Below are 27,570 nucleotides of genomic sequence, written 5' to 3'. Positions count from 1 at the left end.
ATTATGTGAAACAGGAAAAAGATCTTGAACTTGATTTGTTAAAAAATTTAATAATTATAAATTAAGTTTAGTTAGATGCCTATAGTTCTATAGGGCAGGAACTTTAAAAAACACCAAATTACATGCACTTTTTCCAGGATTTCACACTTCGAATACCAGTAAGTAGTCAGTGTGAGGATGAATCGAGAAACTGCAGTTTATTCGCGGGCAATTCTGTCTTATATATTTTGTCTAAATGCGCGTAAATTTCGACTGCCGTATTAACACAAAATTTTACAATACGCATGATTTTTATTTTTATTTCCTCAAATAAATAGTGGCTTACAGGATAACCTTTGATCAGGGCTAGACGACGGACCCAAAAAAACCAGTCGCCTAACAGCACAAAAGTCATTGCTTGTAGTGTGTTATCAAATGAGCTTATGAATCCAATCTGTCGGTCTATAACCGCACCTGTTTTCTAAACTGAAGGCATTCGTAGTGTGAGATTATAGAACTATGGAAGAGACAGAAGAGAAAAAACAGGAGGCAAGGCCACTCAGACACAAAGGCAAACATGACAAGCCCAAGCCATGGGATACCCCCGACATTAATCACTGGAAAGTTGATAAATTTGACCCTTCCTGGAATGAAGCTGGCATGCTTGAAGTCAGCTCCTTCTCCACTCTCTTTCCCCAGTATAGAGGTACAAGGCCCACCTTCTTTTTAGGGCTTTTAAGGGTTTTCCAGGTTTGTTTATGACATTTAAGACTTTGAATAGTTTTCGAAGGTGTTAAAGCTTTAAAGGTTTCAAGATGTCTCACGGAGTCTTCCTTTCTGCCTGTTTATAGTTTTTAAAATATCAATGGTCTCAAGGGTTAATTAGGGTTGAGTTATACGAGCTTCTGGAATTACTGTGTCATTTCCTGTTCGTAGACAAGGAAAGGATTCGGTGATCCCAGGAATCATATGATTCTATTTTTTTGCTTCATGTGTTTTTTAAACTTTTCTTATCCGTTTTTAAACATATTTGCAGAAAAATACTTGCAAGACGCATGGCCTGTTGTGACACGAGCTTTGAAGGAACATGGTATAGCTTGTGAACTCAATCTTGTAAGTTGTTTTTTTCCTGTGCATCATTATATTTGGTTTTTTTTTTAGGACTTGAGCTATAGGATTGAGACTTCGGGCTATCTTATAGTGCTGTTGGACGAGTCTTCAGGTTGCATTACTGCATTGTGGGTTTGCGCCTGGTATACTCTTTTGAGTGTACTTTCTGCTTGTTAGTACTCAGCTTCGCTTCGGAAAAAATTATTCCAGAAGTAAACCAGAATAGCACGCCAGATAATGCATGTGTACCACAAAGAAAACAATTTTACACATTATAGACACCATAATAACACTCTGCTCATATGTTCATATTGTATGTTCTCTGTACAATATACGTCCTATACCACGAGCATGTATATAAACATCACATATACTTGGGTAGTCCTCTGCTTTATCTATATATCTATTTATCTGGTTTGCGCTCCACTCTGTTTTGTTTTTCCTCTATCCTCATATCCCATGCTCTCCATTCTTGTGCTAGCATTTGGTGTTAATATTGCCTCCTACGAGTGTATGAATTCATCCTCCTGGATGTCATTATGCATAATCATTTTTAAATGGTGCCACACATCATTAGATGTTGCTGCAACAGCCTTGCAGTGGTTGTAAGTAGTCTATCATGTTTCCAGTTCTTCTCTGGCAACACTAGGCAATGGGAAGCACAAGGACTACAACAAATGGTGAGATGCCTTTTTTGAGGAAGTCTGCTTGTAAGTACGTATGCTGCTCTATTATCCATGGTAACTTGGACAATATTCTCTACTGCAGCGTCGTGAATCACCCTCTCCAACAAATTGCACAAGATATCCGTATGATTCATTTCATGTGATATCTATGGACTTTAAGAATACCAATATGCCAATTTAAACTATTAAAAGTTTATCACCATCCTATTCTTGACATCTGCCCATTCATCAGTAAAATGCTGCAGCTCTTTTCCTGTCATAGTTTCCTTTGATCATCTACTTACAAGCCATGCATTTTTAATGGCTTCCTCTATCAATGGGCTACCAAAATCATGTGAAGTTTGAATCTTAAATTCTTCATGAGGAATTTTTCATGCATCTGCTGGTTCATCTCAATATGCAATGTTTGCTACATTTAATGATAAATGATTTTAGTACCACAAATTTGTAGTTGCCATTGCTACCTATTGTTGTTTCTCTTAATTCAAAGTGGTACATTCAAGTGAAGGTTGTGCACTTGGATTGTGAGGAATGAAGAAATTAGCTAGAGAACTTAGATGTCTAGTACTATCTTGAGTGGAGTAATGTCAAATTTGTGGTCCAAGAAGAAAATCCACAAGGATGGTTAAGGGGTGGCCTTGGAACTCTTCACCTTCAGTTTCTCCACTTCAGAAGTAGAAAGTAGAGTAATGTCAAATTTGTGGCCCAAGAAGAAAATCCACAAGGATGGCTAAGGGGTGGCCTTGGAACTCTTCACCTTCAGTTTCTTCACTTCAGAAGTAGAAAGTAGAGCATTGATTTTTCTGTCTACTTCCTCCTTCACTTGGCTATGTATTTTGACATCCCAGGCAGCAATTTGAGAAAGGATGCATTTCAAACGATTTATACCTCGTTCTGTTAAACCCACAATAATTTCAATTTTCTGTGCCCTTCTTATTCTTTCATGTAGGTTTCTTTTGTCTACCTTGCATTGCTTGGTGTAGGTTTGGGACTTTGGGAAAAAATGCATCAACATGCTTTTATTATAGTAGGGCTCGTGTTCCTTTGAAATTGAGTTTTTGAAAAAAAGAAGCAAAAAAGGATTAGAAAAACTAAAACAAGACAAACAGAACAGAGAGGGTTTGAAGAATTGAAATAATAGAAAGTTCAGTGACATAAAAGAACATTTTCTGTTAAGTAACATGGATTGTGTGTGCAAATGTAATTATATTGCCATTTTTATCGATATATCCAAATGCAGATTTGGATCTAATATAAGTTTGAGAGGAGGAGACATGTCTCTTCAAGAGACATGTTTCCAAGGTTTAAACATCATTAGTTAGTATATTAATAATATAAATAACAATATGTATAAAATATGCATTATTATATATATAATATAATATATGTAATATATATATTATATATTATATATATAATAATATATGTACATAAAATAATATTTATCTAATGATGTTTTACCACCAATAATGAAACTCATAATCATATCAAACTGACTAACTACAAACTTAACATTTTTATTGTTTAGGGCTTGAAGTTATGAATCACTATTCTTTGATTGATTTTCCAAATTACACCTCCAACGAGTCATTAATCAGTTTGCCCTAGTGTGTTTGCACTTGCCAAAGATAATAAGTTGTAATAGTAATTGTATATTAAATAATTAAGACGAAGGTTGCGTTATATAAGCAATTACATTATGTTGTTTGCAAATAAAACAAATGTCAACTGAAGTTGAAAGTAGAAACTATCTAAACTGGCTACAATGACCATTAAAGAAACATTACATTATTTTAATACCGTCCCTTGATGGTCATCGCTCTAACTACCCTTCAGGAAGACAATCTGCAGATCTTTTGGTCACAAATACATAGAAGGCTGCCTCCCTTTTGGTCACAAATGCATAGATCACTCTGCAAAATGAGCCTGCTATTTGGTTCTTCCCTGAATATGCAAAACTTCTAAAAATGACCAAAATAATCAAAATCCTTTCAACTTGATGTTGGGAAACAAAAGCTATCCCTCTCTGCAGCCAGAGACTCTGAGTTCAGCTTCTGAAATTGAAACCACAATTTTGAGGAGAAAACCATCATACACTCCAATGCTTGAGAAAAACAGACATGATTTTGTTAAAAAATTGGCAAAAAGTTTTGCAGATGAGCACTATGCCCTGAAACAAACTGCAAGAAACCATGTTTTATGTGCAAAAAATTACCAAACCCTTGATGTGATGCTAAAATCCCCCATAAAAAATTGCTTCTTTTTTTAGGAGAAAAACTAGAAGCCCAGAAATAATCTCTGAAGAGAAAAAAAAATTCATACCTAATATTAAGGAAAAAAACCGATTAAAACCTGACACAATTTTTGAGGAGAAAAATTGATCAAACCCATACATTAAAACATCAGTCATGATTTTTTTGTAGGAAAAAATAACAAAAAACCCTCTTGTAGAGAAAGATCCCACGATTTTTGTGTGAAACATAATGTGCATGAAATGAAAATGCATGATCATGATTTCCTACAAAACCCACAATAATTTTTTAGGAAAATTATAGAACCCTAGAATAATTTTGTGGAAATAGCTTTTATAAAACCTATGGAAATGCACCATTCACAAACCCTAGCTGAATAAAAATGGCTGGCAAAAACTGCAATATAAACCCAAAACAGGGATTGTAGAGAGCAGAGGTGTGGGCTTCACCAAAAATGATGCTCAAAACACAGACATGAGGGACTGATGCATCCAAAATGTGGGCCAGAGATCTCAGCAGATTCTGTTGCAATAAATTGTGACCACGCAGAGACGCAAGCATTGCAGCAAGGTTGAAATGCTGAAATGTGGGTCACTCAAAAATGAAACGCTGGTAGAAGACAAACAGAGATTACAACCCTTTACACACAAAGGAAAACACACAACTCCCACATGAAACAAAACTGGCACTGAAGATGCAAAGGACAATGCCCGTACATCATGTCGGAGGTGTAAAATTGTGCAAGGGAAGATAAATGGGACTTCGGTGTAGTAATTCAGCAATAAAAAGCCTGAATTTGATATGAAAACCTTAAAAAAACACAAAAACACTTTCATCTAAAACAAACCCTTGACAATTGCAGAAAGAAACTCTCAAAATTGTTCCAACAATTTTCATAAAGAAATTGTTAAAAAAATTCTGGAAAACAAATTCTAGGAACAAAGGCCTCAATTTTTTATTAAAAATTTCTCCAAATCTTATAAACACTTATCAACCTGGTCTGATACCAGGTAATGGTAATTGCATATTAAATAATGAAGACATATGTTACATATTATAGGCAAATACATTATGTTGTTTCTAAACTAAACAAATGCAAACAAAAATTGGAGACAGAAACTACCTAGGCTAACTAAATTGACCATTAAAGAACGATTACATTATCTTAATAAAAGTGAGGAAAAGATAAAAGAAAAATGTTTTCAACTTCACTTGGGTATTTCTTTTTATGTAGCCAAGGTTTCCAAAAACTTGCTGAGTCTTGAAGGAAATTTCTTGTCCAGATTTTATCTGTTAGTCCTTGGCAAGTTACTTGCTCCGTGCCTCTTGAGTTTTGAGGAGAGTGGCAATAACACATTTTCTAAACACTGGATATTAGCATTCATAAAGTCAGAGTAGAAAGAACTCAAGCTTCCTTGGGCCATTTCTAACATCATCCGAGTGTTACTTTCATGGTGGGTTATCCTGACTAAATCTTGGACAATATTTTTAGTTTCTTCTTTGTGAACCAATCCTTGTAAATTTCATATAAATTTATGAAATTCTTAATGTTTTAGGTTTTATTCACTGTGCATGATTCGTTGATGGGTTTCTTGATTTAACTACGTAAAAATATTCATATCAAATGTTTCAAGTCTTGCTTGTGGACTCATCAGCAGGAAAGATGCTTTTAGCCTGTAGGTAATCCTAATTTTGTTGAATGTGCCACAGAAGGTAGTAAAATAAGAGGTAAGCGAATAAGGGAAATAATAAAATTAAATAATCTATCGTGATCTAAAGCACTAAAATTGAAACATAATTAAATCTGGTAACACTCATTAATAAAATTCTTTCTATATTATGTTTTCTACGAGTATTTTGAAGAATTACTTGGTGGGGTTGTATCCCACTAATGTATTCAAATAGAAATGGAATTTAGTACATGGGTTAAAAAAGGGAAAATAATAAACACGAGAAATATAGCAAAACTAGAAGACACTTAGAAACTCATAAAAACATGGAAAAGGAATTGCAAGCAAAAATAATTTTTTTTGAGGGGTACATAGGCAAAAACAATGTTAAATTTTTAATTTAAATAAATAAATTCAGTTTTGTGCTTGTTTGCACAATTGACCAATTCATTGAAAAATTGGGCAACCCTAGTTAGAACGAAATGTTTTGGGGTACAGGTATGTTTTAAACACGGGCAACCACATTTCTTTCCTGTTTCCTGTTACTGTTGAAAATTAAGGCACACCTTAAGAATACAAAGCGATAAGAAAATCAAGGGGCATAAATGACCCGATGTCTCCCAGCACATAGTAACTGATGAACATACACACAACGTGACTCTTCTTCAAACATTTTTATTGAATCACCTGAATCTCTGACATTTTCATCGAACAATATTTCTGACAGGGTTTGAGAGCATCTGAAAATTGATCACCAAGATGTGAACGATAAGTCCAACAGAAGGTATCCTAAATTCAGTGATATGATTGGTTCTTTTATGAGCAGGTATTAGATTAGAGTTCTGTAAAACATCCGACTTGAATAGTATCATACACCTCACACAACCTCAAAAATTATCCATCTGCAAATGATATATATGATGCATGAACTCTGAAACTTGCATCAAATCATGATATGGATGTAAGTAGGTTCTCAACACAAACTCATCTACTTGACATCATGTCTTGGCTAGTTTGAGCGGAATCTCCCTCCAAGATGTTTGAAACACAATATTAGTGGAAAGTACATCCTTCTCTGTAGATGTCATCAAACTTCTGGCAGTCAAAAACTGAGTTAGTTTAGAATCATATTTCATCCACTCGATATGAGGCATAATGTAGAAATATGGTCGATTGAGTAAATGAATAAAGTCTCTATCTAAAGATCCATTCGAAGCCTCTCTAAGAATGACCTTACCATTACGCAACTATTAACTCCTGCAAAAATACAAGAAACTTATCTTTCTATGGCAATTGTGTTCCTTTAATGGTATTGAAGACAATAGTGTCTTGACCATCTATTTGTGTGCACACAACAACAAATACACTACAACATATTGCAAATACTTTATCAATGATTGATTGACTTGCCGATACAACCTTCTTCAATTTCCGAATCACCTAACAATGCCCGACAATTGTAAGGTGCATGCACAACCTTAGACGAAAAGAACGTTGCACATGCTCTTTAGAAATAAGAAAAGTCCACCGTATACACGATGAGGTGGAAATAAGAAGATGGCCACGACATATGTGAGCACACAAATGGAAGGCAAGGTGTCCTCAACATACCTTTCGAACATCAACAAGCATGAAAAACATCAGGCATACCATGTCCCCCTTCTGCAACAAAAAATTGAACAGGAATTGCACATTGAGATCTTCAACAAAAAGGGCACTTTCTAGGATCCAATGGCTTGCTCAGATTCCTTCGAATCTCACCTTGAACTCCATTTTTTTTGTTATTATCAAACTAGGCTTGATAAAATTATCCGATAACTGCTGGTGCTCCTGCTGATTTGTGATGATATTATTTGCAGCGACACATATATACCTCCGATTGAAATATTTAGATACTCATATAGATAACATCAGGAACTGACCAATCTACTATGAATCATTACAACTTCCTCTAATACATGAAAACACTAACAAGGTAGGAGCCTTTGCCACATTTGATCCATTGTGAAATCTTGGCAATTCAGAACATTAGTCATAGAAAATCCATGGGAAGACAGTTAAGCTATAAGAGGATTCAATAACGACAGAAACTTTTATATATTGTTATCTAACTTGGCTCTCATACCATGTTAAGCTTTATGCCAAGAAATTTAGATAAACAACATAAGAAAACTAAATAAAATGTACAAAAAACACAAAAGATTTATCTTGGAAAGACCCTTCCACTTGCAGGGAAAAACCTAGCCACACTAGTAAAATATATCTTTTATTGATGATAAAAATGTATAAGTACAAAGCTTTTCTCTTGATTGATTTACAATATACCAAGCAATATATAAATAGAATGCATGAGACTCTTCATCTTACACATGAAGGTCTCTTTGGAAACCAATAGTAAGACCCTTCATATTTCCACATATTCAACCCTTCACATTCTCATACACATGCCTCTTCACATGACGTATGACACATGTCTTTTAACTTAATATTAACTTAAATATAATTGCAAATATCTCTTTCAGCTGAAGATGACTATAACGGTCATAACAAACATATTTTATCTCATAAAATCAGTGATGATGATCTCTATTGCAGCTACAAACTTCAACATTGAGGACCTCTCCTTCCTTCCTGATATATTTATTTTTGACTTCAACTTCCTTATATTTGAGGATTTGGAAAAGGTATTTAGACTCTCTATCCTCGTGACTAACCTAATTGAGCTTGGCTCTTGTCTTAGCTCCTTGGATTTCCAATATTTGCAAAGTGTCCCTAGCCTGAGCCAAAGTGTACTTGGCCTTAGTACAAGCAAGTTCTTTTTGTAAACAATCTTCTGCAAGGATAAGATTTTTGCGTAGCTCACTTTCTAATTTTTTGTTGTCCTTTGCTATCTTGCGTACAACAACTTGGAACAAAGCCTTCCAACTGCCGACATTCTAAACCCATCTCTCAGTAGCACTGTTACGCATTTCTTGCATAGTCTAGTAATACTATTAGCTCTTCTAACATCCTCATCTTTCAAAAGAGTTATGCTTAGGGCAAAGTTTACATTTCTATTCTCAAGGCATGAGGGCTTACCAATGTAGTAGATATTCCCAACAATTGGGAGATAATCAAATAGCGTGTAGGGAATAACTTTAACCTCTGGTTCATTGTTCTCTTCTTTGAATCTAAAAGTATCTTTATTTACATACAATTTGTCTAGCCTACTAAAAATTCTTTTGTTCCCCTATTGGAGATTAGACGACATGTACTAGTCTAAGCTTCCTTGTTACTTGCTAGTGGCTCAAATTATCTATGCTTGTTCAACATTTTAAACCAATAGAAGTTTTCACAACTGTTCCATTCAAATTTTGCACCCACCTATTTTATCCTGGGGTCTTTCTACCATATTAAAGTCTCCACTGAGAATCTAGGATATACTATCCATCTGACACATCTAGTTCCACAACTCTATCCTCTCTCTGTGTATCATCCAGTTACACAAAACATATACCAACTTCCTCTCCATCTAGATTAAATTGTACCCAAACCAATTTGTGGTAGGGAGAACATCCCTATCTTAACACAATTTTATTCCATTTGGGCCCTACAAGAATAACAGCTCCTCCCTTACCCCTTTGATGATTGGTAGTCAAGTACTTCCCATCCTTCCTAATACACTTCATATTAATATCAAGATTGAAGCCAACAAGTTTAATCTTCTGTAGGAGGACAGGTTATCTTCATAACCATAAGGCAGTTTTACGGTGTCAAGGCTATCATGGCTCACAAATGGATCAATTGAAGCTACAAAATCATCAGCCTTGCACCTCGATTCCTTCAAGACTTGGTCAATCTTTAGGGCTCCACCTTGCAAACCTCAACTCCCATCCACAAGGGGGGAGAGGATAGGGAGGACCTCTTTAGTAATTTGATCATCATTAATAGGGGGAGTCTTAGTAGCAAGCACACTTCTAGAGCTGCATGTGCCTCTAATCTTGAGGTTGGATAACCCCTGATTTTCTCTAAAGCAATCCATTGAGCATTTTTCGTCCTATGCTTAGGACGAGAAATCGGTTTGTCCTATCCAAAATCTAGAATGTTAACATATGAGAGATCCTTGAGTTCTGAAAGGGCATTGTTTTTGTCAGGACAATGTTGAGAAGACTTCTATTTAACAACTTCATTCATTGAATCCAAGGTTTTAGCCAAGGAGGGGAAATCAACATGGGTCCAAACATCGACCTTCTTTAGGGTTACATCATTAGGGTTCTTAGGGTTCATTGGCTGGTATAGAGAAAGATTTGAATTTATTCTTTTAGTAGAGGGCAACTTTGTCTCGTATGGTCCTCCCTCCTATACAGAAAGTAGGCACTGATATTGCCTAAAAACACAATAGGGCATGATACCAATTGGTCCTCTAGATCAAACTTGATCTCACTAGGCAAGTCAAGTCTCGGGTTAATAGAAATTAAAACCCTAACATCTGTGTGTAGAAGCAGAGTATCCATTTCATTCGTTCTAGGTCCCAGTGCCTGAGGGATCAAATTTCAGAGAAATGGAGGAATACTTCCAATAGTTAGCCATCTAAGGCAAGAAATTGCTAGAATTTAATCTTGAATGGCTTCGGGGGTCCAAGAAGTGGCCCTAAAACAACAAGCCCCAATTTTCCTAAAATACCTTTTGATTATTTGGATTTCTTCCAAGCCTATTAGGGTTTAAGTTTTTTTTTAATAGAAAAAGCCCTTTTTGCAACATGCAATAGTAAGAGAAATGGAACCCTAATCTTTTACCCCACACATTATGCATCCATTCATTCAAAAAATTACAAAAATGAATTCTAGAAAGGTTTTGAATCACTAATAAAACTACAAAATTCTTAACTGTAGATTTCTGTGTGTCAATTTCCATAGCCATTTGTAGGTTAGGCTTATGATGGTGGGGGCAAAACAACCCCTTCATCACTGATTGTCGCCAAGCAAGGAGCCTCTTTCTTATCTTGTAGAGTGAATCTCTCCCCTTTTAGAACCACAAACTCCTTTGCTAAGGCTTGTTTGAACGATCTTGCCCTAGTTTCATTGACCAAGGCATCACTAACAATTTTGCCATTTTGACCAACTCCTTGAGTTGAGGTACTCATAAAATGGCAGAAATGAATGAGCAAATAATTCTTTGGTTGTGTACATGGAGAGGACAGCCCCCCCACACGCGAGGAAAAGCCTCCTCAAAATTGGATGCTCACTTGGCAAGTCATAGAGCCAAGTCAAGCCTTTTTCCTACTTCTCTATCTAGCTTTTAATATTTACCTTTAAAATGTTGCAAAAATATCATCAATCTTAGAATGAGATTGGATTCTAGTAGCCCTAAAACGATGATATTTTCATATTCACTTTTCATTCACTGTGAATAGAAGCAACAATTGTAGGGAGATAGATTTTGGTTTGTCTTATTAAAAAAAATTCCTGTTGTGGTAGAATTTTATTTTTCCTTTAAACTTTGCCCATTGTTTGTGACTGGTATCATTGAATGCATGATACAAATATGTAGAATCTTGAGGTATGTCATGCCATGGTTTTAGTAAGTTCTATTATTTTAAATCTGTATGTGGTGGGATCATTTTCTTGTTGCGTTTTATTCATTCTAAAATATTTGTGTTGCTATCAGTTAAATTTAAGGTATTGGTTCTCTGAAAAGTTGTCTTACATTGAAAAACACCTTTTGGGAAGTTCAAATATTCTTTTCCCTATGCCTGAAAACAAACTTTAACTTCTAACAATATTTTTTTGTTTAAAAAGGTTGCAAAAATCTTGTTTCAAGGTCAAGAATCAAGCAGCCCTGAAACCTTGATATTTTTAGATGCTCAATCAATGAGCCACTCTGAGAGGTTGTAGGGGAAGGGGTGGACAAGGAACGAGGACAAAAACGGCAGGGGACAGGTCCCTGGGGAGCATTGGTGGTTTCTCTATTTTTGAATAGGTTCAGAATACAAATGCAAAGTGATATTTCAATGCCAATTATACTTCATCCGCACAAAATGCAAATAAATACAGAATACAACTGACAAGTGATATTTCAATGCCATGTCAAATGCTTAAGAGAAATAAATATGGTTAATTTTAGTGCATCTGCACATCTAAAGTCTATGCTATTGGGTTCTTCTAATATTGTTGTTGCTGCTGTACTGTATGGCCTGGGTGTGTTTCAGGCATGGCACTTGGGACAACACGGCTGCGGCCTAGTAGAATTCAGGAGGATCCATGGTCTGCCAGGCATAGAACAATTAAAAAAATATTAATATAAAAGTGGAAGAAGAAATATACTACGTTCTGCCGGATTGGTAGGATAACACTGCAGCGATCATCCCTGTATCTCATTCTTGTGTCATTATGTTGAAATATAATACTTGATGGCAGCCATATATTCTTTGACAATGATATTTTGGGGTGAGCTTGGAAGGCCGCACTAATTGAGTTTTAATGAGGGTTCAGCCAAAAGTTTAGATAAGTTCATAGTTTTATTAATAATGTTATAGAAATACACATATCTTAACCTTATGCAAATAATATATGTGGCTTCAGCTTAGTTATCTCATATAGAGATTTTAAATGATAATCTAATAAAATATATAGTTTGATAAATATTGTAATTGTATTAAATTGTTTAATATTAATATAATTCAATTATGTCTTGATCTAAACCATATTCAGTTGTATTGTAGTAAATATAAATTATTATAATATGAATAAAAAATTACTTTACCAGTGAACCATTACCCAAATTGCCACTTAGTGTAAAATCAATAGAAATCATCATATTGCTTTTTATCAAGAGCTCAATGTCATCAACTTGTTTGTTAGGAGGACAGGCAGTGCTGGTTTCATTCCCACTAGCTGCACCATGCAAATGATTCTGTGTAGTAGCCTTGTGCCCTCTATCCTCAATTGATATCAAGGAAAGTTGTTATTTGGGTTAGGTATTTTTTTTGTTATTTTGTTTTTCTGGCTTTCCATTAAAACACTATTTTTTCAGGTTAGAACCCAGACTGGTTTGGATTCAGCCAGCGTTCCTGCAGAATCCAGTTACATAGGATGTAAACAAACAAGGCCAAGAGCTTGCTTTGAAGACACTTGCATTGCCTTGGGCATCATTGATAATTTATTGATTACCCTTAACATGGTATCAACAGATATTTGCAGACTGGATTGATAAGATCATTGATACAGGATCACCAAGTTCACTGGAAAATCATAGACAACTAGAAACTAATGTAGGTTTAGCCAGGGTCCCTACAAAATCCAGCTACATAGGGATGCAAATGAACAAGATTAAGAATGTTCTATGAAGTCATCAGGAATTTCTCGGCATCATTTATAATCTATTGATTAGCCTTGACATGGTATTAACAGATATTCTCAAATTAGATTGACAACCTCATTGATGTTGGATCACCATGTTCACTAGGAAGTTATGGATATCTATAACAATGTCTTAAGTGTTTGCATGAATGCTGATGGTGTTCCTATGGGGGAGTATCCTAGCATTGTTGGAGGCATAATATAGAGGTTGTGTATTGCATTCATGACAATTTTTGTCATTGGTGTCAACATACTGATCATTCTGTGAAGACGGCCAGAGCAGCAGACACGGTTTGGTTTAGCGAGGAATGAGGCATGCATATTAGCTCATGCGCAGTTGAGGACGTTTTCTACAGAGTTTCCTGATGTTATGGTTAAGAGCGCATGCAAAAATATGAAGACAAATGCAGATTTATTCGAGATTTATTGAAGACAGTGTTTAGATAGAGTTTCTGGATAGGAGTTACTGATGTTTGGATTGTATCTCCTAAAAAAGATAGAATCTGGTTAAGCGAGGATGTATAGAGGTAGAAGACATGCTGAAGATGCTGTGGTCAAACGAGCACATCTAGATGAGCATCACGTGAAGATTTATGAAGACTGTGAGTCAACAATTGTTTTGTAATTGTGAAATGATGTAATATTGTAATGTAATGTGTAAATGTAATATCTAAAGATGGTTCTATATTGTTATTGTAAATTGGGAAAGCCTCAAGGCCGACTCAATAATTTGTTTTAGCACTTGTTATAAAGGAAAGATGTTTTTCTTGCAGCAGTGTAGTTATTGTGTAATCCAGTGCAGATATTTGTGTAAGGCGAGTATGCGAATTCGTATATGAGATCCAATGAACCTGATATTGAATATCTTTTGATCAGAGAAGTATTTGGTGCAGTTGAGGCACGGTGAGCGATCAAAGAGATTGCATTTGGCAAAGAAGTAGCTGCTGGATGGTTGTATACTTGTATTATTCTGAGAAGGTTAGTACTAAGGCCAGTTGGACAGTGAGTTTGGTGGTCTTGCCCTCAAGCTGTCTAGACAGTGGGTCCTTTTGTCTTTCACACTCCTAACAGGGTTGGCACAACTCTTAACAAAGTTGGAATCTCCTAACAGGGATTGATATGTATTGAATATATTTCATTGACTCCTAACAAGACCCATCCTCTTACAAGGAACTTATATATTAGTGCATCATTTTGTGGGTACCATCCTCACCAGGGTTTTCCCTTTGATCAAGGGTTTCCCTAGTTAACAAATCTGGTGTTATTGTGAATGGTAATCTTTCGATGGTTGTTGCATCTACTATTTACATGTTTCGGAATTAATAAGGATATTGACAGTTGTTTTAATTGCATAACTGATTCACCCCTCCCCCCTGCCCCCGTCCCTGCTGCCCCCCAGTTATCTTGGTGGACTTTACTTTCAAACAATAAGTTATTAGAAACCTTTAGAAATAACTTAATCTACCTATTAAGTTATTTGTTGTCCAAAATCTGGTTTGATTACGTCTGAAACATGTAGAAAGAGTATCAACTCGTTATATTTAAAAAAATATCATTTGAGGACTCATAGGTCTAGAAAATATTAAATACAGCTACATGACATGCATTTGAATGCTAAACTTTTTCTCTGTTTTCTTAAAGTTATATAAAAATAGTAGTTAAAGTTTGAAAGAATTAATAGTGTTGACACAGGATTTACACATGATAAAAACTTTTGTAGGAAAGGTTCATATTCTTGGATCATAGGTACACTAGCTCAAAATCCATTATGAACTCATGGATTTAGTGTCAAATTGTTACAAAAATAATCAGCTTTAGTAAGAAATTGTGTCATCATTGGAGTTTATTTCATATGTTTGGAATTCAATATGATGCAGCATCACTCATTGGTCAAGTCATTAATACATAGGAATGTAAACACATATTTTTGAATCCATATCTTCACCATAGAACAAAGGATTTGTATTGTGGATACAAGCTATATTATTTCTCACGACACCAGCCTGGCTTCTGACCAGAACTCAATTCTATTTTGCGACTGGACTTGATTGTGTTGTTTAGCACATCACCCATCTCTCTGTACTACTTTAGGGACAATGGACAAGGGTGACATGAACATTATTAGTTCCAAATTTATGCAAGAGAATTTCACCAAACTTTTACCAGTGTTTAGACTGCAGTGCACGAGGGACGAAGTTCTTGATAAAGTTATATAGACATGTTAGGGCAAAACTTTTGTGACTGATTTATAGTTGACTTGATACATGGTTGCTTCTCAACAAAAATCTAATTCTATCTTTCACCCTTGAACTATTACTCTTCATCTAAGGCATGCAAGAGACATTTTGATCAAGTGTTCCAGTGTTATCATGCTGCATATAAGGGCTCAATATGCTTTATTAGAACACCTATAATCTTATAGGGGCAAAAATGTTGTTTTTGATCTAGTTGATGTGGTGCTGCATGCAAAAGCTGAAAATGCTTAATAAAAAATCTATTATCTTCCAAGAGTTGAACTTTTTGTTACTGCTCTTATTGAGATGGTTCTTGTGCTCTTTAAAATTCTTTGTTCCAATCTATGTGGTGGGCTTTGAATTAGTCATTTTCTCTGTTTTTACGGTCATCAATGCTTTGGAAAGTTGACTTATTTTTAGCACTTCCGTTTGAGGGAGTTAATGTTTTGCCTAGATGGTCTCAGTTTAGTTTGATTCTAGCTTGTCATGTTTCTAGCATATGAAGATTTTCTAAGAAATATAAATACTCAATACAGTCATTTTATTTTTTATCTGCATCTTTTTTGCCAATTTACCGTATCTTGTGTTGCATATGTATTTGTGATTCTATTTTGTACTGACAATCAATCTCTGTTTGGATCTTATGTGCCCTTCTATTATAAAGCTTTGAACTTGCAGTCATATTTTTATGTGCTTGGCAGGTTGAGGGAACAATGTCTGTGTCAACAACTCGCAAGACTCGGGATCCATACATCGTTGTTAAAGCCCGTGACCTTATAAAACTTTTGTCAAGGAGCGTGCCTGCACCTCAAGTAAGTTTGCTCTATGATTCTGTCATGCTTCTGTATCATCTGTCAAACTTCTGTATGTCAGATTCTTGAGACACAACCGTCACAAAAGTATTGCATTAGAATTATTATACTTTTTTGAGAAATTCAAATTCTTTTCTGTTGGCCTCTAATAGGCAAACACATGGCGTTGAAATTAGGAGACTCTTGAAATTGTATTAATAATTTCATATAATATCGTAAATTTCTTTAGTCTTCAGTGAACTGAGAAATTCAAGTTGGTATGATTTGTTAGGCAATCAAGATACTAGATGATGAGATGCAGTGTGATATTGTCAAAATTGGTAGCATCATCCGAAATAAGGTACTTTTTTATTTTTGGTTGGTTGTTTTACATGGGTTTGTATTATTCTTACTTTTATTCTGTGGTTATTTGGAAATTAAACTGTTTCTATTCCATGTTTTGTTATGTTTTGAACATCTACAATCTTAATCTGCTATCCTTATTGTTTTCATTACTGATTCACGGGTGGGCTTGTGTTGCTGGTAGTTTATGGTAATTATTGTTATAAAACTTATCATTGATGTCAAATCGAACAGATATTATCAGATGATGTTGATTTGCAGAACAGACACTTACAAAGGCAATACAACAATGAAGCTTGGATGAAGTTCGACAAGTCGAAAAAAAAAAAAAAAAAAATTTTTCAATATTAAATTCGCCTTATGTTATTTTCGAAAAAATATAAATATATGCTAATTATTATATGTTAATGAGCTTCATGCAAAATTTTTTTCTATTCGAACCTACAAAAAAAAAAACATAATAAACAAAATAATATATAATCTTAGTTACCCAGTTCTCCCCTTGACCCATCGAATTAGGCGAATTTTGAACCGGTCCTTGGTACCAATCCCAATTCCCTTTTGGTTCCATTTGGGTTCAGACCCTAGGCAGGATGGTTCCTCTAGGCCGAACCTAGTCGAAACCATGGTTGAATCAAGGCAGACCCAAACAGACCGAGTGCGAACCATGTATAATACCATTGAGAAACTTTCTATAATTTAGCTCAGAAAATGATTATTACACAATTTAAATAAATATTTTTAACATTACAAAACAAAAATTGTTGTAGTTTAGATATTTATTACATCAAATTATACTAGCCCTCAAGATTTCTTCCAGTGAAATTTTTATATCCAACTGCTGGTAATGACTGATGCTCGATTAATTGGAACTCTATATAGCAATAAATCATATTTTAATATTTTAAACTTTAAACAATGTCTTCAATAGGTGAAGGGAATTGCAAGCTACTTATATAACATTCTTCAAGCTAGATGTTACTTACAAACAAACAATCCCTGTGTACAATGAAAAAGTGACATGCATTTGACAACTTGGAAAGCAAGAATGTTTTTAGTGGAATTGATCCCATTGACATTGGCATTATTTGTGAATCTTCAATCAACTACTGCCTTTGATGAATAATAAGAAGAAGATGAAGATTTAGATAATCCATTAGATGATTGAAACTTAGTATAAAGTTCTAATTGTCGATAGTCAAATTAATGATACTTGAATTCGATATTATTTTAATACTATTGTGATAATAGATATGATGCTATGATTACAAGTTAATCATGTTGTTGTTTTTATGATACTATGTGGCATTCTAATCTTAGTTCATTCTTCTAGTTTGCACAAATATGTATATATATAATTTTTACTTGTTTTGGTACTAACGAACCCAAACGAGCCCAAACCCCATATCCAAATTTTGTTGTACCCACAAACCGGTTTGTCGAACCCGAGTTCAAACTGGTAACTTAGTATATGTTATTTTTCCAGAGATCACTGCAAATGTAGTTGCATTGCCATCTTGGTATATGCTTTTCAAATGGCAATCATCTCTCTTATATAGGATGAAGTATGGATAGACATGTCCCATGGACATGTCCCTTCACCAAACATGTCTATTGATTAGTATTTTATTAATATAATGACAAATATTATCTCATATATTTAATATCTAAGTTACCATTGTCGCTGGTCAACATGGAATTCGCAAGTCGATTTGGTCGAAATTCGAATGTGGTGCGAATTTGGCCCAAAATCGTTAATTGTTGGAATGTTAGGCGAATTTGACCAACTTTTTAACCTTTCTGACGAGTTCGAATCGAATTTGGCTTTGTTTGGGCGAATTTGGGCCATTCTGTGCGTTAGTTTTGTCTTCATTACTGTTTTTCAATATTGTTTTTCGTCTTTCCTGAAACACGACACACGACACTTATATCTTGTACCTCCCTTAATTTTTGTCGTACTCCTTAATACATTGCGCGAGCATATTAGACAGACGACTGTTTAGAAAAAGCCATGGCTATTCATTGTGGCCTGTGGGATATGTGGACGATACTAAGTTGTTATAGTATCATTTATATATAACATGTCCATGTTTAATATATCTTCAGATTTATAGTTTTATATTTATATAAAAATATTTGATTAATATATATGGTTTGTATGTTATGTGTATATCTTTAGATTTATAATTTTATATTATATAATAATATTTGATAAATGTATATGTAGTAGGAATGCACATGATTGTATCACCCTAATTCACACACTTGAGTTGGTAGAGATATAATGGTGTATGACCTTTTATTTGCTGTAGTATCAGTATGTGTCTATATATATATATGTAATATCTCACACTTATATGTATATAATTTGTATATTTGAACTAAAGTTTATCCAACTATAGCTACCAAACATTAACACTCCCTCTTAGCTATAGCTAGGGAGGATAAACAAGACATACAGAATATGAATAACATATTACCTCTACGTAAAAATGGTTTCTAGAAAGTGAACTCATTTGACTTCCCGATATAGTGAATGGCAGCTCATTTGGCAAATGTAAATTCATTTGACTTTCTAGTTTCTTGAATATCAACTCATTTGATATTTGAACGAAGTATTTGTAAGATTGTCACCTTATAATAACTTATGCAAATACAAGTGATAATCATTTGGAAGTCCTCACTTCCTTACGATGTACATAGGGGATATGCCCATATAGTTATGAACAATATTCATAAATTGCAATCCTCTTAACTATTTACAATTTATTGATAATTGGAGAATCCTTCTCAACATGATCTACTCCCTTTGAGTCAATATGTCCGAGATGACTGAAGTTTGATGAAACCATATCCTCTATCTTCTCCATCTCTTTCAAGGTTACATCTAATGAAATGTCAAGCTCCCTCTGAATCTTAATCTTCTTTTGAGTTGAAAATCAATCTTCCTTTTTTTTGCAATAACATTCTCGAGAGAAGATCAAGACAAAAAACTCCTATAGCATGTTTAAAAATAAATAAGAGAGATTTACAATATTAGAAATACAATACTAAGAAATTGTACTAAAAAGAGAGTACTTGTCATATGTAGTCAAAAGATAGTGCCCTCTAGATGACTTCTTCTATTAAGTCATTGTTTTCAAGATATGTAACTATTACCATGGATTCCCTTCTCCATTGCATGACAATCACATATCACTACATTCCTGTTGTGGCTCATATAACAGGTAGTAGTTTATAGTTAATTATATTGTGCAATGGTCTTGGATGTTGACCAATCTTAGTCACTTTCCAAACTCTTCTTCCCCATCGACCAATTCCTCCAACATTAATTTTTTTTTTTGTCTAACATCTGTGCCAATAATCATAAGTAACATCCTTAAGACCAATCAAATAAATGATCCAGTTAAGTGATGAATTCGATACTCCTTTTGGTAATTTTCAATAAGTTCCTAAACTTCACTCTATCTTTTTGATAACCACATTACTATTTATTTGTCTTCAGTCATTCTTTTGTGCACTAGTTTAAATGGTTATTAATCACGTAATGAGGAAAATAGGTTTCGATAATGAATCAAACAAATCAATATTCAAACCTTTCCATAGTTAGGCAAAACATATCGTATACCTATTTCCTTATCATGTTTTTCACTCTTCAATTTCATTATTTGATCCTTGATCCCTTTCTCACTTCCTACAGTTATTAGTCTACATATAATTATATTCAATGATCTGTGATTTTGAAATGATTGGTTGTTTGCTATTGTGTTGATGGAGGTAGCACTAGCATCTATATGGAATCTCTTAGATTTGTCCTGTAGCAGGTTCTTGCTTATTCAGTAGTTCAAACTTACAAATGTAGTCAAATCTGCTGCATCGTAGAGATAATATGGACTGCAGAAACATAAGCGACTACCATCATAGTCGACCAGGCCTAGTCCATTTAGAATTCACTAACAGAATTGTATTTCATTTTTGCATGGCCAAGATTACTGTCATTCTTCGTTTTGTCTGTTTATTTGACAACATGCTATTGGACCCCAGTACAATACTTGTCGACAAATAATCATAAGATGAACTCCTTACAATGTTTGGATACAACACTATGGTTTGATCCTTCCACATTGTATGTAAATATCAAAGAACAACTTCTTGGTGGGTAGAATCTGCTTATATAATTGATCTCTTCAAAATATTTTCTTAAAGCTGTCCAGAAAATTATAATCTCTATATTTTCATATCTTTCTCTACATTTGTGGCCTGGCTCTAATACCATGATATTTTTCCAGAGATTACTGCAAATGTAGTTGCGTTGCCATTTTGGTATATTCTTTCCAAATGACAGTCATCTCTCTAATATAGGATGAAGTATGGATAGACATGTCCCTTCATGGGACATGTCTATTCATTAGTATTTAATTAATATAATGAGAAATGAATATCTCATATATTTATTATATTAATATATATATTATAGCTCACACTTATATATACAGTATTTATATTTGCGCTATAGTTTATCCAACTAAAGCTACCAAACATTAACAGTATATAATAAATAAACTGATTGATAATAATAAATAAACATATAAATAATTACTCTTTTACAGTTTATAAACTAAAAATTAAATAATAAATACATAATATAAAATAATAATATTTACAATTTGCAATAATAAATATAATGTTTTAATATAGATATCTAAAGTGAAAAAACAAACTGAATATTTCAATATAAAATAAAAATATAACTTTACTACAGTCTACAAGTCTATGATTTTATGGGTAGAAAATTAAAGATATATCAAATTTACATCATAATAAAATTAATTCTAATATTTTAATATTGAAAAAGAAATTCAAATAACTGTAACATATATTAAAATAAAGTTTAAAATTAAAATACGAAAACCTAAGAAAACATAATGAAACATGGGTCATCGAGTTTGACTCAAAAATCACACAGTTAAATCCTGATATTCACATCACAATTTGACTAGCTGTGGAAATCATCTCCTACTTATCAATTGATGAGCTTAAGGAGCTTTCTAATGAATGGTTCATAAGGCACAACACTTGGTGAAGGTTTTGCAAATGGGGTTGCAAGCTTTGGGTTTAACTGTGGAGGAAACTCCGTAGTTAAGCGCGCTCAGGCTGGAGTAGTACTGGGATGGGTGACCTCCCGGGAAGTCCCGGTGCTTCACCCCTGTGAGCATCACCTAGATCCAATGAGTGCTAAGTGTTCCATTTATTCTCATGAGAGATGGATTCATGTTGAATCACTACTCATGAAACATGGGTCATCGAGTTTGACTCAAAAATCACACAGTTAAATCCTGATATTCACATCACAATTTGACTAGCTGTGGAAATCATCTCCTACTTATCAATTGATGAGCTTAAGGGGCTTTCTAATGAATGGTTCATAAGGCACAACACTTGGTGAAGGTTTTGCAAATGGGGTTGCAAGCTTTGGGTTTAACTGTGGAGGAAACTCCGTAGTTAAGCGCGCTCAGGCTGGAGTAGTACTGGGATGGGTGACCTCTCGGGAAGTCCCGGTGCTTCACCCCTGTGAGCATCACCTAGATCCAATGAGTGCTAAGTGTTCCATTTATTCTCATGAGAGATGGATTCATGTTGAATCACTACTCATGAAACATGGGTCATCGAGTTTGACTCAAAAATCACACAGTTAAATCCTGATATTCACATCACAATTTGACTAGCTGTGGAAATCATCTCCTACTTATCAATTGATGAGCTTAAGGGGCTTTCTAATGAATGGTTCATAAGGCACAACACTTGGTGAAGGTTTTGCAAATGGGGTTGCAAGCTTTGGGTTTAACTGTGGAGGAAACTCCGTAGTTAAGCGCGCTCAGGCTGGAGTAGTACTGGGATGGGTGACCTCCCGGGAAGTCCCGGTGCTTCACCCCTGTGAGCATCACCTAGATCCAATGAGTGCTAAGTGTTCCATTTATTCTCATGAGAGATGGATTCATGTTGAATCACTACTCATGAAACATGGGTCATCGAGTTTGACTCAAAAATCACACAGTTAAATCCTGATATTCACATCACAATTTGACTAGCTGTGGAAATCATCTCCTACTTATCAATTGATGAGCTTAAGGGGCTTTCTAATGAATGGTTCATAAGGCACAACACTTGGTGAAGGTTTTGCAAATGGGGTTGCAAGCTTTGGGTTTAACTGTGGAGGAAACTCCGTAGTTAAGCGCGCTCAGGCTGGAGTAGTACTGGGATGGGTGACCTCCCGGGAAGTCCCGGTGCTTCACCCCTGTGAGCATCACCTAGATCCAATGAGTGCTAAGTGTTCCATTTATTCTCATGAGAGATGGATTCATGTTGAATCACTACTCATGAAACATGGGTCATCGAGTTTGACTCAAAAATCACACAGTTAAATCCTGATATTCACATCACAATTTGACTAGCTGTGGAAATCATCTCCTACTTATCAATTGATGAGCTTAAGGGGCTTTCTAATGAATGGTTCATAAGGCACAACACTTGGTGAAGGTTTTGCAAATGGGGTTGCAAGCTTTGGGTTTAACTGTGGAGGAAATTCCGTAGTTAAGCGCGCTCAGGCTGGAGTAGTACTGGGATGGGTGACCTCCCGGGAAGTCCCGGTGCTTCACCCCTGTGAGCATCACCTAGATCCAATGAGTGCTAAGTGTTCCATTTATTCTCATGAGAGATGGATTCATGTTGAATCACTACTCATGAAACATGGGTCATCGAGTTTGACTCAAAAATCACACAGTTAAATCTTGATATTCACATCACAATTTGACTAGCTGTGGAAATCATCTCCTACTTAAACATAATGAATGTCATATTATAAAACTATAATAAATTACCACAGATGAGCAGGCAGAATCACAGCAGTTTCAGGCTTGCATTGTGGCGTATATTGTCAGGAAAATCTGGCAGTTTTTGGCAGGCAAATCTGGAGACGGACAAATGCAAACTTCCACAGCTGCAATCTCATCACCGCTAATGTTCAGAAAACTGCAATCTGCCCAAAAAATGTGTTGCTCTTAGAAATGAATTCAGCCCTAGCTGCCGAGGATTGATGCAGTTCATTATAGGCATTTATTTATAAGTTTTTTACCTGAAAACCCTAAAAAACGGCTGTAAGCCTTTAATAATTCCCTTTCCGTATGAAATTTTGGGCGAACCTTGACATTTTTTATTTATTTTTTATGGGATTGCCAAATTCCGAACCTTAAGCTGAAAGTTCAGTGAACATTGTGATTTAGTTGAAGACAACATTTGCTGTATGGACATCAACATTTTCTGGATGAACATCAAATAATTTATCCTGCAACCAGTCTGTGTATACGTCATGGTTTTGGTCAAGCATTAAGTCCAGACAGGTCTGCATACTAGTCATTGGATAGCTGCTTTAGAGTTCCAATCTGTATATGAAATGATCAAGGTTGGTTTGTAACCAAAGTGGTTTTAGTTTGAACATCTCCGAGTTTGTTGTTTGATCCAGACATGATTAAGTCTGATATGTTAATTTCAAGATACCACCACTACTATAAATGAAGCGTATCACTCTTCATAGACATATTTAAAGAATTGCATTTGTTATGGATCTTATAGATTGTAACTGAAATTAGTTATAATTGGAGAACAGTTGTAAGTTATGACTTATTTTTGTAACCATCTATACCTGATCGGTGGTTTTGAAGGTTGATTATAAATGTGGTGTGTGCTAGTAATGATTGGTGTTTTGTGACCGCACCAACACAAAATAAAATACCAAAGTATCTTATCCTTTCTTGAGCAAAATCTTGTGTATACTAGGTTTGCGAAAGATCATATAGGTGACTCCAAGGCTCTTTTCGGTTAGGTTTTGACGTGGGGATAAGCCCAATGGTTGTTGTGATATGTTGGTAACACAAAGGGACTTATGTTTTGTTGTTCTTCATTTCTTTTGCAATGTTGACTGGATCTTCTTCATCAAATATTGCAATCTCGTGATGCTTCTTCAAGAGATCTCCATTCAGATAAACTGAAATTAAAAGGGAAATTGTTAGAAGGATCTAAATCTACTCCTAAGGACAATGACCTGTAGTTCTAAACTTTAACTAACAACTACCGATGGGATTAGTCATATGCAACTTACGATCTGTTGATGGGAAATAATAATTTTAAAAAGGCCACAATTATGTAAGCTTATTATTATTACCTTAACCAAAACATAACTTCCAATAACTGATATTCGATCTTAAAAGTCGTGATCAAATTTCAGTGTTATTCTTATTGCTTTGAGAGTGAAATTACCCCGCCTCCAAACTTGAGACACCATTGATAATAGCAATCAAAGGCTATTTTCTCAGATCAAATACAAAGATCATAAATCCCAGATCAACGTTACTGTATCAATTTCAAAGATCAACATCACTGCATGTTAATAAATCAAGTTCGATATATGTTCTGTACGTGCCCAAGTCCAAAAATGTTATGTGTGTGAGCAGAAGTAATCCCCGCCTTTCCCTGTAAACCACATGGCTTTGACTTTCATATATATTATATATGCACCTTATATATTGCTGGGCATAAATGCAATGTTCAGACTCAAATAGATTTCCAATGATAAAAGAAACAGGGAACAATCAATGCCATTAATGCTGCAAGTATTTACACAGTAACATTTTATTATTTAATGATCATGTCTGAAAACACACAGAATTACCCTGTATCTTTTTGTGACATCAATGACAACTTTGGCTAACAATTTCATCATTTGGCAAACAATCTCGTCCTTTGGCATTAATGTCAACAAAATCTACAAAAAAAATCTAAAAACTGATCACAAAATTATCAAATCTGAAATCCTTAATCAAATCTTTGACAAAACACCAAATTTGAAAACAAAACAAAATATTAAATCTGAATCCTGTCAACAACGAAACACTTCAGCATGTGGGAAACAAACTAAACACCAAACCAATCTGAGGCACATTGAAAGCAATAAAATCTGCAACTGCAATAAATTCTGCATTTTCTCTTCCTTTGACCTCAACAGAAAAGGGTCATGTACCGTAGATATAACAACAATATACTTGTCCTAAGCAGATGCTTGTTTGTGAACAGTACTAGGCTGGAGAAGCCACAACCCTGAGCTTTTGATGAAGAGTCTCAAAAGTTTCTTTAGGAAGGGGTTTGGTAAATATATCTGCCATTTGATCCTTATTGATAACATATTCCAATTTGAGCTCATGATCTTCGACCCTTTCTCTTAAAAAGTGATACTCTTGATATATACTTAGTAAGTGAATGAAAAATTGCCTTCTTAGAAATATTTATTGCACTAGTATTGTCACAAAAAAATGGAAATATGTTCATTGAAATCACCTTTAAATCCTTGAGGGTTTGTTTCATCCATAAAACTTGAGTACAACATGAAACTGCAACAACATACTCAGTCTCAACAGTGAACAAGGTCATAGATTCCTATCTCTTGCCTAACTAAGGAACCAACTTATCTCCCAAAAAGAATGCACCATCACTAGTGCTTTATTTATCACAATACAACTTGCCTAATCTGCATCTCTATAAGCTGTTGAAGGGAAATCATTATTCCTTGGATACCATAATCCATATTTCACCATGCCCTTTAGATACCTAAAGATTCTTTTTACTTAGTTAACATTAGAAACGTTAGGAACAGATTGAGAATGAGCAACCATAAAGACAACTTGCATAATCTTAGGTCTTGATGCGGTAAGATACAACAAACTGCCTATCATAGACCTATATTCTGTCTGATTTGTATCAGGTGACTCATCATTTTTTACTTGACTTACAATTAGTAATCATCAGTGTACTTACCAGTTTACAATCCTCCATTTGAAATTTCTTAACCATTTCTTTTACATATTTAGTTTGCGATAAAATTATACCTGTATACAATCAAGAAATTTGCAATCCAAGGAAAAACGAGAGTTTCCAATCATAGACATCGCATACTTTGTTTGCATTTGGGTAGCAAAATCTTTGCAAATATTGTCATTGCCACTAAAATCAGTATCATCAACATAAATGACTGCTAGAAACACATGGTCATCTATTGTCTTGAAATAAAGGTTGCTTCTTTCATTACCTCTGCTAAAATCCTTGCTGAAGAAGATACTGATCAAGCCTAGAATGTGAAACTGTAGGGGCGTGTTACAAACCATATGAAATTTCTTTTAATCTGCAAATGTGGCTGCTCTATATATACTTCATCCTCTAGGTTCCCATTTAGAAAGGCTGTTTTTACATCCATCTTGTTGACTTGGTGGTTAACACCTGCTTGGGGACTTGTGACATGGCTTAATTGCCTCATGTGGGTTGCGTTAAATCTGACGTTTGTGTTGGACTTCGATGGTTTGAGCCTTTGGCACAACGGCAAACGATTCCAACATTTGATATCAAAGCCTTGGGTCACAAGTTTGAGTCTTGCTTCAGTGGGTGCTGAAGGCTTTGTTGGTGTTGAGGGGGAGATTGTTGACTTGGTGGTTAGCACATCCTAGGGGACTCGTGACATGACTTAACTGCCTTCCTTGGGTTGGGTTACATGTGGTGTTTGTATCAGGCATTGACAGTTTGAGCTTTTAGTGCAATGACAAATGATTCCAGCACATCTTACATTAATTTATTTCATAAACTAAAAATGCTAAGAACATTCTTATGGTTTCTAATCAGGCTATAGGGGCAAATGTTTTTTCAAAATCAATGCTCCAGACTTGTGAATACCCTTTGCAAACAAGCCCAACCTTATTTTTAGCAATTCTACATTGTAATTGATTTATTCTTAAATACCCCCTTAGTATCAGTTACATTTTTTGAGCAAGTCTAGGAACGAACTCCCATATTTTATTTTTCTGTCTGGCTTAAGTCCTCTTTCATTGCTTTGTTCCAATTTTCATGTTTACTAGCTTCATTATAATTTATAGGTTTAATTTCGGATAGTAAAGAAAGATACACCTCTTCATAATGTTGTTTTGCAACTCTTCATTGTATTCAAACAACATCTTTTTTGTGACTAATGATTCATCGCTCAGGATGATTCTTTTTCACAGATTTTGAGGGAGATGTTCAATCATTATTTTCAAGAGTCATTTCACCACCATT

The 27,570-nt window shown here is 34.9% G+C and overlaps 1 protein-coding gene across 1 annotated transcript in view; it reads left to right on the top strand.

Moving 5' to 3' along the window:
• Positions 1–251: 251 nt before the first annotated feature.
• LOC149557219 (RNA-binding KH domain-containing protein) overlaps positions 252–27,570 on the top strand; it is a 47,892-nt gene continuing 20,573 nt past the window's right edge. Inside the window, exons 1-4 of the mRNA XM_089831939.1 lie at positions 252–685; positions 1,016–1,092; positions 15,970–16,080; positions 16,352–16,420. Of these exons, the coding sequence (XP_089688065.1) occupies positions 499–685; positions 1,016–1,092; positions 15,970–16,080; positions 16,352–16,420 (444 nt within the window). The 5' untranslated portion in view covers positions 252–498. The remainder of the gene's footprint in view (positions 686–1,015; positions 1,093–15,969; positions 16,081–16,351; positions 16,421–27,570) is intronic.

This window comes from Cupressus sempervirens, chromosome 5, assembly GCF_028749045.1.
Source record: "Cupressus sempervirens isolate cs-2001-9-10 chromosome 5, ASM2874904v1, whole genome shotgun sequence".
Taxonomy (NCBI): domain Eukaryota; kingdom Viridiplantae; phylum Streptophyta; class Pinopsida; order Cupressales; family Cupressaceae; genus Cupressus; species Cupressus sempervirens.
The sequence above is the reverse complement of the archived record's forward strand: the minus strand, read 5'-3'. Positions and strand labels throughout refer to the sequence as shown.